Consider the following 12,361-nt stretch of genomic DNA (forward strand, 5'->3'; position numbering starts at 1 on the left):
ATAAAATCCATAAAAGAGAGGTCTGTTGTTGCTACATAAAATGCCCATAAGGCGATTTTGAAAGTGCAATACACAATATGCATTGGTGTTGGCCTAGAATAAATAGCCTACTACAAGTATACCGTGTACTGTAGGTATTACTTCCGTGTTCACAGCCATCTACTTTGTTGGGGATGTGATGACATCCCCAACAAACAGGAGTGGCTGTGAATGTGGTTAAACCAGGAAAGGACCTGGAGGAGCCTCTGGAAGTACAGAGGATAAATTAGACTAAACAGTTGACTAACATTGTCCCAATGTCAAAACCCTCTTAAAACCCATTTTTCCCTACCCTTTACTGGCTCCGGAAACGTCCCAGCTCCCAGTCACAAAACATCACACCTGCCGAAACTCTGTAAATGGAATATTAAAAGTCACTAATTAAAATATGTCCCCATATAATACAAATTAATTATCAAAGCATCAACATTTTAGCTTGAAGTTTTCTTACCAAATTAGTAGGCTGCCTCCAGGTCCCCAACAAACACTCAAATCAGGCTTCTGGCCAAACATTAGGCCTCAAACATGCACCCCTTTAGGCCCTACCCTTAAAGGGGCAGTGCTATGGTAGAATCAAACCATTTCTCTTATCCATTCAATTCAGAGCTATATAAACATTAGAGAAAGTTATAGAAATGGTTAAATCAATGACAAAATTTTACTGAGCAGACGTATAGAAGTATAAAATCGCTTCAATCGCTTCACTTTGGTCGCGCAGGTCAACGTTGGTTTGCGTGCCGATTGGCTGAAGACCCAGTCATTTAACTTTGGGAGTGTATAACCAATTAAATGACCCGCTCGTTAACCCGAGACGGCTCGGTTCAATATATTTAACATAATTCCTGCTACTATATCATTTAGTAGCAGCAAAATTAGTTCCTATATCTTTGCAAAGGGTTTGGTCGCGTCAGTCGAATTTTTCGTTGGAATTTCTTTGTTCGCGTTGCCCAGTTCGCGCCAAGCCTGTTCGCACCAAGCCCGTTCGCGCGCATCTTCTCGCCTTTGCATTGACTATGTAATCGCACCACTCTAACTATCCAGGTCTGAATGCAGCTGAAGAACATTGTGGAGTAGAATTGCAACGGTCTGAATTTCTCCTAAAACAATCATCAAGTCCCCCCAGTATTATATTACTGGTTGGCGTGATTGAAATGTATCTCTGGCCTCTCTCTACACACCATTGCCGAGTAGTATTCCAGTCCAGCTGCGAATGTATAACCGCTGCTTGTCAGTAACAGCTTATGCACATCTGTCTATCTGAGGCGGCTGCTTACACGCTAGCCCCCCTCGGTACGGACTACACCACCCAGAAACCCAAAAGGAGTACAAACAGAGAGACGGCTGCTCCTGCTTCTAAATGCTTCCAGTGTCTGTTATCACTCTGGCTGTTATGAAGCTGTTATGGGCTGTTATGAACCCCCGTTCAGCGCCTTACATTTGTTTCAGCATTCGTGAGCTGCGTCTCATCCCTACTCTGGCACTGAGCCTCACCCTTGCTGCTCCTTTCTTGGCACAGTTCACCCCCTTCCTCCTTTTTGTCCAAACACGAGAGAGGAGCTAAGATGTGTTCTCAGAGAGAAAGCTTGCACGAAATGCACATCCTAACCACTGTATACCACATTGCCCTCCAGCCCATCTCTCTGCTAAATGCCTCCCCCCTTTTCCCTTGCTCGGGCTTCCTCCCAGTCAGGCACAGGAAGACCTGTTTCTCTCTAGGCTGGAATCAAATCAGAGAACCCTGGAACCGTGTGCTAAAAGGGTAATGAGCTGTGTAGAGAAGCGTAGAAGAATGCCATCCTGTCAGTCAAGGTGTATTATTTTTTTCATACCCGTTACTGTATCACCTGTACAACACACAATGATTATTCCTTATCAGTGCATCTTTTTTCCCCCCCACTCGTTTATTAGTAACGTCAACCAAGCACATAATACAGTTTTTGGATGTGTAATGGCATTTAAGCATTAAATACAGGGTCCAAGGCTTCCCTTCGGGGTGGAAGTTAATTCTCTCAAACGTGGGTTAACGTTAAATCAACTGCAATACAATTTATCACATTTATAAATTATTTCTGCTTTTGGGACAATGCAGATTTGAACTTCAATGTATATGTATATTATAAATTATGATTGGGTACATAAATACATATACAAGATTTGAAGTATTCCCAGATAGGGCGTTTCTTCATTTTCAATTCGCTGCCCATAATGTTCCTAGCTTGCAATCTCCATCATGCATCAGGGTGTGACAGATTGAAGGCTCTTATCTATTGCAGTGTGACATGGGTGTACATTTCCAAGGTTTATGCCACCAATTGTTTAATGACAGGCAGAGTTATAAAGAGGGAAGAGCTGTTTAGTTTAGTGACGTATGATTCTGGATTCGTATATTTATCAGTAACAGGGATAAAGACGTAGGACAGACACCTGAAATAGTATGCTCTACGCTGGTTTTCCTCACCTGTAACGGTTCACATTTCTTCTGAACATTGTAAGTGTTTTCCCTCTGAAGTGGAGAGTAAAATACAAACTTCTTAAGTCAGCCACACACAACCCCCTCTTTGCTACTTTTTGAGTGGTGCAACCACTCCAAGGAACAGCAATGTCTGTGACGTTAACCTATGTTTGTGTGTGACTCATGTGTGACTCATGAGTACCAGTAGGGGCGCTGTTGTGCCAGAAACAGAGAGAGACAGATAGTGCTGCACTGTTGCCTGCTAATGAGAGAGAGAGAGAGAGAGAGAGAGAGAGAGGGGGGGGGGGGGGGGGGGGAGTTGCACCACTCAGTTCACATGGGTGTGATTTTGTTATATCATTGGGCATGAGTGAACTTGAGCTTTGTTTACTGTCATCTTTACCATTTCGGCTCACGCTGCTTTATTGGAGCTTGCCCACAAGCAGCAAAACTCCAAAGATCCAAGTTCTAAACAGGCCGAAGATTTTGGCTCGAGCACAAACTTAATACCAAATTCATCCAAACTCTAACTCTTATCTGGTAAGTACAGCGTTTGTTTTCAAGTACTGCTAGGCAGTTGCCAAAGAAAAGGCAGTTGCGACGAAACACAAGATGTGCATTAAGAGGGTGTGACTAAATATACATGAAGAAACAGTCACTATTGTAAGCTGTACTATGATTACCAAGAGCACTCACATGTTTGTGCAAAACCATAAAGCTCCAGTTGGGCACTGAGGCACTGGAAAAGTGGTTTGAAAACAAAGCTGTCAAAATACTATAATTATTGCCTGATGAAATACGCTGAGGTGGAATGTATTGTACAATAAGAATAAACACACTGCTGTCATGAATAACAAGAAGGAATGTCTGGAATCGGCATGGAATTCCTTGTCTATTTTAAACCATTGAGTCCATGTCCCACTCAGTTGAAGGGGCTCAAATAATCTTTACGCTCTCAACAGCATAATCTTCGGCAAAACATCTGAACATCTCAAATTATGTGCAGCCTCGCACGCAAATGCTTTATGTCAGAACAGAACGACAGACACAACCCTTAGGCTGAAGTTATGCAGACTTAATGCATGGCAGGTTGACATCTTCAGCTGGATATTTTTAGACAGCTTGCGCAAGTAGGTGCAACAGTTTACATAACAGGAATACGAAGAAGTCAAGATTATTCCCCCCCCCCTGATGTTTCAAAATCTCAACTCTAACCAACAAAATGTATTTGTAACGCACTATATATTTGACAAAAACCTCAAAGTTATATTCATAGAATATAATATAAAAACCACACCCGGGGTGAAGTGAGGGGCGCTATTATCATCATACATCATCGCGTATTTATCATTGATTGGGTCTTTATTCTGTAATATACTTAACATTTAATACTTACAGTATTCACTTTACACATTTGCACCCTTTGGGATTGCATTATAGTCAATATATTCAAGTAAGTAAAGAATAAAGACTGTGGGACAGTGTAAAGTAGCTTACTGTAGCTGAATACATTTACTTGGCACAGTGAGTATTTCTACTTTTGGTACATTTTGATGCCAATACTTTTGTACTTTGATTCAAGTACATTTAGAATTCTGTAACAGAGTACTCCTACATTCCTTAAGTAAAACAATGTAATACTTTTTCCACCACCGCTGTGGGTTTATACTTGGTGTTGTTATTCCTTCATGACAATACTACCTTGACAAAACAAACCACAACCTCCTCAGCTAAACAAATACAAGGATGGGTGAAGCAATAAGCATAATCTACCTCGTTAAAACGTTAAAACTAAGCTACAGAAAAATGAAAAACATTCATTACAAGCAAACACACAATACAGCACAACTCAACGCAAATGTGACACATAAAAGCCTATATAGTATGCCATGGCCATTACTTCATTCTTTAGTCAAGCACCTGCTGCAGTCCACTAAGAAAATTATTGTTTATACTTGGTATGCCTGCATGGGGCCCTCGGCTCCGACCAAATGATTTTCCTTTAGAAACAAACAGAGGGAAGGAATTACCAAGCCTGTGCCTGCATTTCATTTAGGATTAACTGTTAGGGCTAATAACAGTCCAATGGACAGTGCTATATAGACCTGAAAACGTTAATTAATTAAGCAGAGAAATGTAACATCATCTGTTTCATGCACGTCAATGTGGATTAATAGTCTAGTAGCCAGCCCATAGAGCCCCATTGTGAACCCGGACATGTTGAGTACACCAAGACTTTATGTTAGAAATGTTTAGTATGGATCCCCAGCATGTAGAAACTGCCGGATGCTAACTTGCATATGTTGAGCAATTTTCATAATTGGCATAATATGTGACCATACCATTAACAACCTATAGAAGGCAAAATATTCAAAATTTCATCATGCTTTATGTAGCATGTGACATGTCAAACTAGGGGGTTTTCATGATGCTGAATCCATTCCAAGCATTCGTTTTGCAAAAAAACACTCATTGGGCTAAAGCGGTCAATGCCGTCATCACAAATTGATGATGTCAGCAAGTGGACATGGTCGTTTTAAGCCCAATGAGTGTTTTTTTGAAAAACAAATGCTTGGAATGGATTCAGCATCATGAAAACCCCCTAGTTTGACACATCACATGCTAGATAAAGCATGATGATTTTTTTAATATTTTGCCTTCTATAGGTTGTTAATGGTATGGTCACATATTATGCCAATTATGAAAATTGCTCAACATATGCAAGTTAGCATCCGGTAGTTTCTACATGCTGGGGATCCATACTAAACATTTCTAACATAAAACGTTGGTGTACTCAACATGTCCGGGTTCACTTTTTGGCTACTAGACTATAATGAAGCTAACCATACTTTATTCATGCAGCTATTTGAACAGTCATTACAGGCAGTGCAGGTGTATATATTGAGTTTGTAGTTTCTACACCAGTAAAATTCTCTGTGCTCATTTCTTCAAGTACGAATGTAACCTAGACTAGTGCACTGTCTGTCAGAGTTCTAATAACTGTGGATTTTACAGCGTATATTCGCCTTTGTTGAATGCTGCTAAAATGTGAGCTGACCTGCAATAGCAGTTCCTCATGCAAATGAGGCTTTTAGAGGCTGTGTGTTGATGAGAACTACATTGGCAGCATACCTAGACAATTTGTGCATCTGAAGTGTCTGGATCAATGTCAACCATAGCAGAGGGTAGGTACTTTTACAGTCTGTGCCCTCTCGCTTCCCTCACAGAACGCAACGCAACGCTCTGGAATTTATTCACACTGCTCATTGAAATGTGTCTGTGTGAAATATGTTCATATGCATATAGTTCACAGGTCAGGTGCTCAAAGGTGTGCGTGCACGTGCGCGCGCATGTGTGTGTGTGTGTGTGTGTGTGGTGGACGTGGGTTTGTGTGTGTGTCTATCTGTCTGTGCAGTGCATATGTTAAAACCTGACTTTTTTCATTAACTGGAGGGCCTTATCTGATCTAAGGCTTCTCGTGAGGCCCCGAATGTAATCTAATGTCTTCATAAATCTCATTATACTGAGAACTGACAGAGGCGAGACGGCAAGGAAGACTGAGACAGAGTGAGCAATAACTGTCAATCAATTGCTTCATAAAACACGAACGAACGAACGAACGAACGAACGCACGCACGCACGCACGCACGCACACATATTAGATTGTTGAAGTCAGCAGCAATATTATACAATAAATATTGATGTACGGTATGTCCATGGGTTTATACAACCACATGAGCCCTTTCCAATATCATAACATTTGTAGCATTAACCATTTAAGCCCCATGTACTTCTTCGATCAGGGTCCCCCAGTGGTCTATACTAAGACCCCTATTGTTTTGCCTTACACCAATTATCTTTACCGAAAAGAGCCGATCTATAAGCTCACAGATCTGTTATTTTGAACAAAATGTTCGCCCCCAAAATATAGGGACACTAGGTTGGTTAAAGGAGCATTCAGTGATTTTGGTGATTTGGAAAACCACCCAGTCCGCCCCGGTAACAAAATGTGCACATGCACACACTCTACAGTGGGGGGAAGTGCAACAGGCCAACAGCATGTGCCCCCACTCGATCATGATTGGAGGAAAGTCCCTCTCATCCTGATTGGATGAAGGCTTTGCCACCCGCCACCAAAACTGAAACTAGGGTTTTTTGACCCCAGGGGCTCACTGGGGACAGGGAGGAACTCCTTATATGGTCAGCACACTCTATGGTAGGGAGGACTATCCCAAAAAAAAGAAAAAATAAGTGATATTTGAATGAAGTGAAATCACTGAATCTACCTTTAAGTGTGGTTGACCTAAGTGAAGAGTTGCAAGTGGATAAATCAATGTTTGTCCATGTTTTTTGTCATTGAATTAAGGTGGCCGGTATACCCTCAAAATTACATTTGTTATTTTTCATGAATAAGGTGAAAAGCACACAGCAACCTATCAGTGACAGACAGTGGCCTTGTGGTTAGAGTGTCCGCCCTGAAACTGGGAGGTTGGGGTTTGATCCCTGGCTTGGTCATACCTAGCCTGGGCAGCATTCCATTTCGGGTTTATGATCGTTGGGAGCGGATGGTAACTTTCGTCATGTTGTAGTCAATGATTTGTATAGTCATCTGGCAGGAAGGAAACCACAAGGCGGAATCAGTACTACGAATGGCGGAATTCTTATTCTGCCTTGTGTTTTCCTGCCTGATGACTATAAAACAAGACTACAACATGACATAAATTACCATCCACTCCAGACCGGTTCATACAGCGATTTTGGAACACAGACCAGGCTTTCCTCCGAGGTGGAAAGCCTGGTGACGCGAGGTTAGGTCATACCAAATACTGTAAAAACGGGACCCAATGCCTCCCTGCTTGGCACTCAGCATCAATGGGTTGGTAAATGGTAAATGGTGCATTTATATAGCATTTATAGGCGCTTTACATAGATTGTGCATTCCATTCACCCATTCACACACACATTCACACACCGATTGCGGCGGAAGCCATGCAAGGTACCAACCAGCACATCGGGAGCAATTTGGGGTTCAGTGTCTTGCCCAAGGACACTTCGACATGTAGACAGGAGGAGCTGGGATTCGAACCGCCGACCCATGGATCATTGGACGACCTGCTCTACCTCTTGAGCCACAGTCGCCGGTTGGATTTGAGGGGGTCAAATCAACTATCAAACAATCAAAATGATTCCCGAGCGCGGCACATCTGCGGCTCACCGCTCCAAGAGATGGGTCAAATACGGAGAACAAATTTCACTGCGGTGTGTGACAAATCGTATGATTTCACTGTCTCACTGACTTAGTTTAAAAAAAAGTCTATAACACTGTCCCAATGTGCATGCACCTATACTTTTGGATGAGGGGCTCCTGGAGAGCGTTCCTTCACTCTGGACCAACCTGTTGATCTCTGTCAGATAAACTATTATTAAGCAGATCAAGACCTATATACAAGGGCACCGGTGCACGTACTCACAAGCTGCTACATGCACGGCACAGAATACCTATATGCTATTTGAGCTCTTGTCTTTGTGTGGTTAGCTTACAGGAATCCATCCATGATGAGCTGCCTTTCAAAAACAGTGACTTCACCTTGGATTGGGTGTCACATACAGCACAAACAGATTATCACTCTGAAGCCTCTATCAAAACAAGCACGCACGCACGCACGCACGCACGCACACGCACACGCACACACACACACACACGCGCACACACACACACACACACACACACACACAACAACAAAGGTTCTTCATGCTATTTGAAGTGACATTTGGATAAACAAAAGCTGAAGCCTGTGAAATTGGTGCAATGTCTAGATTCAGTATCGATATACTATACACTATATAATGCTATTTAGTTTCTCAACACAGTAAAGGGACTAGCTGTGTGTTGGTCCATTTGACCCACTTTGATATATATATGGTTTAGTTGGAGAACATATAGAGAAACCACTAAACCTTATGGAATCTGACCAGGGGTCATCGCCATGTTGGCTTGTGTTGGACATTCCATTTTTGCCACTGACACACAAAATGAGTGGACAATAACATTATCAGAAACACATAAATAGATAGCCCTGAATGACCACATGCAGGTCTGTAACTCTGAGAGTGTTCAAATGGAACCAAACAGACCCTTACAGCTCCGTTTGGTTCCATTTGAACACTCTCAGAGTTAAGGGGGTCCTTGCAAATACAACATTTGAGAACCACTAGTACTATAGTGGACTCCTAATGTGCCATAGTGTCATAATAAATAATTTTCATACTCATTCTGAAGAAAACCTGGAGATTGACATTCAGTATGTTGGTGTTATGATCAAAATAAGAACATTATAATGGTGTGTCAAACAGAAAAATCTAGAATTTGCCCACATGGACAAGACATGTTGGTGAACCCTGAATCTGACTATATCTGCTGTTTACACCATATCAGGCTCTATAACAACAACACAGCGATGGGTTACTCAGTTTATCATGACTGCCAGGTGAACCGGCTGCCATGCAGTGTGTGTGTGTGTGTGTGTGTGTGTGTGTGTGTGTGTGTGTGTGTGTGTGGGAGGAGAAAAGTTCACACACAACTGGAGTAAACATAGCAGAGATTCTGAACTTAGGAGTGGCACTTATTGCAATGAAATGCATTGGCATTTAAGAGACAAAGACGAAATCGCATCATTACTCAAGTTCAGAAGTCTCACAGGCTTCCCGTATATTATGCACTCCTCGGCTCCAGTCTGAGAACTTTAGAAAGATGTGTCAGGAAGACAGACAATTAAAGAGCATGGATAATTCATTGTGCATTCTTAACCAAAGACTGATGCATATTTTGTCTATAGAATGCTAAGAAATAACCATTACTGACATCCATGGATGGACCTGCCTTCATCTAACACATTATTCACTATAGGAACTATAAGTTACACACACACACACACACACACACACACACACACACACACACACACACACACACACACACACACACACACACACACACACACACACACACACACACACACACACACACACACACACACACACAGAGAGAGAGAGAGAGAGAGAAATAAAGAACAGTGGGTCTATGTCGTAATTCAGGAAGATAAGGTTGAATGAATCTAGATTATATTAAGGATAAATGGGAAATATTCAGTAAAGTATATAAAAGAGCTTAAAGGGTAGGCTATACATATTCAGTCAGACAACTCACCCCGAAAGTGAAGACAACTCACCCCGAAAGTGAAGACAACTCACCCCGAAAGTGAAGACAACTCACCCCGAAAGTGCCCGAAAGTGAAGACATCTCACACTTGGAGGTGCAAAAAGGGTGAGTTGTCTTGTTACCAGTTATATAGCCCCAGCAATATAGCAAATAATATAAACAAATGCTATTTTGTAAATATTTCTACTTTGCATGAGCATCCCGTACATTTTCGCTATTGACAAAATCTCACAACCACAATCACGGCACTTAAGGAACAGGGAGCTATTCCCCAATCATGAACCTTAGAAGTCTGCATTTATATCCAGACTTTATTTATATCCAGACTCTATCTTTGCATAACCTTAATTGTTACATGGACATTTATTTGCCCATCCCCTATTTTCACTGTTGATTGAAACCTTGGTATCAAAACATGCCCTGTTCCTTAAACTCATCAAAAGCCCATGCAAATATATTGCAATAATTGAGTAATTACTCAATATAATGATAATCCATCATCCCATCACCATATGCAAACATATCTGAAATATACAACTGGCTTTAAAAGACAGAACTGTCTATATGACTGATGAAGCCCATTGTCATTTGTTGTGACAAGATACTTTGATGTAGCCTATTAGATGAGAGCATATAGGCCTATACGGGTATTCCCCTAACTGCCTTTATAACGTTGACATTGACAAATGGGAATATCCATCTAAAGTTTAGACACATAGCAAAGGGACTTGCCATGGATGAACTGCACATCACAATAAACAAATCCACACTTGCCGCAATAAGACACATTAAAGGATACGTTTTTTTAATAAAGGTGATCCTTAATAGCACCATCACCTCCTTGACATTAATGTGCAGGAAACGCACGCCACCTGGTTGTCTCAGGTGAAATACTCCCCGGCTGTGTTGTTTGCCAGATCAAATTCTGCAGGTGAGCCAACGAGCCTTCTATTGGGGCCGATGAAAGGGATTATGCTACATGAGCCTTCATTGACAAACAAATCATGTACGCATGTCATGAATCCTTGTATTATAATTTATGGTACATCATCCCCCGAAAAGCCGAAATACTAACATGTTTGTTTGAACTATAAAGGCTTTTGAAACTATATAGTCTATGCTCCGCCCTACAGGGCTGGCTCTGAGGTGAGCCTGATATAAACGGCACTCTGGCAAGACTGTAGGTGAGAGACGGGCTCCAGAGCTCTTGCAGGTATGACAACAACGAGCAGCACTTCCATTGGATTCCAGGCTCGTTCCGATTCCTCGCACTTGGCGTTATTTTGACAGAGGACACGCGGGCGACTTTGCACTCGGATATAGCACATGTCATTGATGCCTTGTTGTTGTTGTTGGGGGAAATAAACTGGACATATAGAAGAATCCTAACGGGACTGGAGTATAATAGAGGATATATATATATACACATATCAGAAAGCATGAAACTCGAAGTGTTCTGTGGAAACCATGTGAAACAACCTTTGGTGGACATGATTTGCAGTGATGCTGAAGGCAGCGTGCGGTCTCCCCTCTCGGGCGAAGAGGAGCTGGGCTCGGACGGGGACTGCTGCGTGCAGGCGCGCAGTCCGCCACCTGTTACTCCACCGCCGTGCACCGACAGCAGCAGCAGCAACAGCAGCAACAAGGCAAACAAGCCCTACACGCGGAGACCCAAGCCGCCGTATTCCTACATCGCACTCATCGCCATGGCCATCCGCGACTCCCCCTCGGGCCGCCTGACCCTGGCGGAGATCAACGACTACCTGATGCAGAAGTTCCCGTTCTTCAGGGGCGGCTACACCGGCTGGAGGAACTCGGTGCGACACAACTTGTCCCTCAACGACTGCTTCCTCAAGGTGCTGCGCGACGCGTCGCGGCCGTGGGGCAAAGACAACTACTGGATGCTCAATCCGCACAGCGAGTACACGTTCGCCGACGGCGTGTTCCGGCGGAGGAGAAAGCGCATCGGCAGCAAGAAGCAAAGCAGCAGCCATAATAAGGACCCGGAGATCTCCGACGAGGAGGAGGAGGATAGCACGACTACTACTAGCAGCACCGCCTCGAAAGTTGAACCCGGCGGCTGTGCCAAATTCACCAGTTCCTTCGCCATAGACAGCATCCTCAGCAAACCGTTCAAAACGGAGGCATCGTGTAAAGATGTTGTGACAGTTGTTGTCCCCCCTCCTCCTCCTCGCCGCCATCATGTCTTCAGCTGGCCGTACATGATGCCGCCTCCTCCTCATCTTCCTCCTCCTCCTCCTCATCCACCTGCCGTCCCCTTCCCACACCACCACCACCACGCCAAGACAGTGTTCCAGCTGGACTCGTACACTGCGCATGTGCTGCACGCATACCATCATCACGGCGGGGGGCTCTTTTCAAAGGGGCATGATCGCGACAGCAGAATGTGATGATAAGCACTTGAACCCTGCAGTGGTGGAAAAGTACTTTTTACTGAAGTAAAAGTATATCAATAGCCTACTGCAATATAGAACTCAACTAGCCTACTGTAAAAGTCCGGAATTCAAATGTAAAAGTGCAAAAGTATTGGTATCAAAATGTACTTAAAGTACTAAAAGTTAAAACTTAAAAGTATACTCATTATGCACAATCAATGTGCCATTTAACGTTTAACTGTATAGGCCTATATA

The 12,361-nt window shown here is 43.0% G+C and overlaps 1 protein-coding gene across 1 annotated transcript; it reads left to right on the top strand.

The window, feature by feature from the left end:
* Positions 1–11,056: 11,056 nt before the first annotated feature.
* On the top strand, positions 11,057–12,121 carry LOC306943709 (forkhead box protein Q1-like; the record flags this gene model as incomplete). The annotated part of the gene is made up of 1 exon (XM_079530238.1): positions 11,057–12,121. Exon 1 carries the CDS (start codon positions 11,150–11,152, stop codon positions 12,119–12,121), a length of 972 nt encoding a protein of 323 aa, XP_079386364.1. The 5' UTR covers positions 11,057–11,149.
* Between the last annotated feature and the right edge of the window lie 240 nt (positions 12,122–12,361).

The sequence above is a fragment of the Electrona antarctica genome, assembly GCF_951216825.1.
Source record: "Electrona antarctica genome assembly, chromosome: 19".
In the NCBI taxonomy this organism is placed as follows: Eukaryota; Metazoa; Chordata; class Actinopteri; order Myctophiformes; family Myctophidae; genus Electrona; species Electrona antarctica.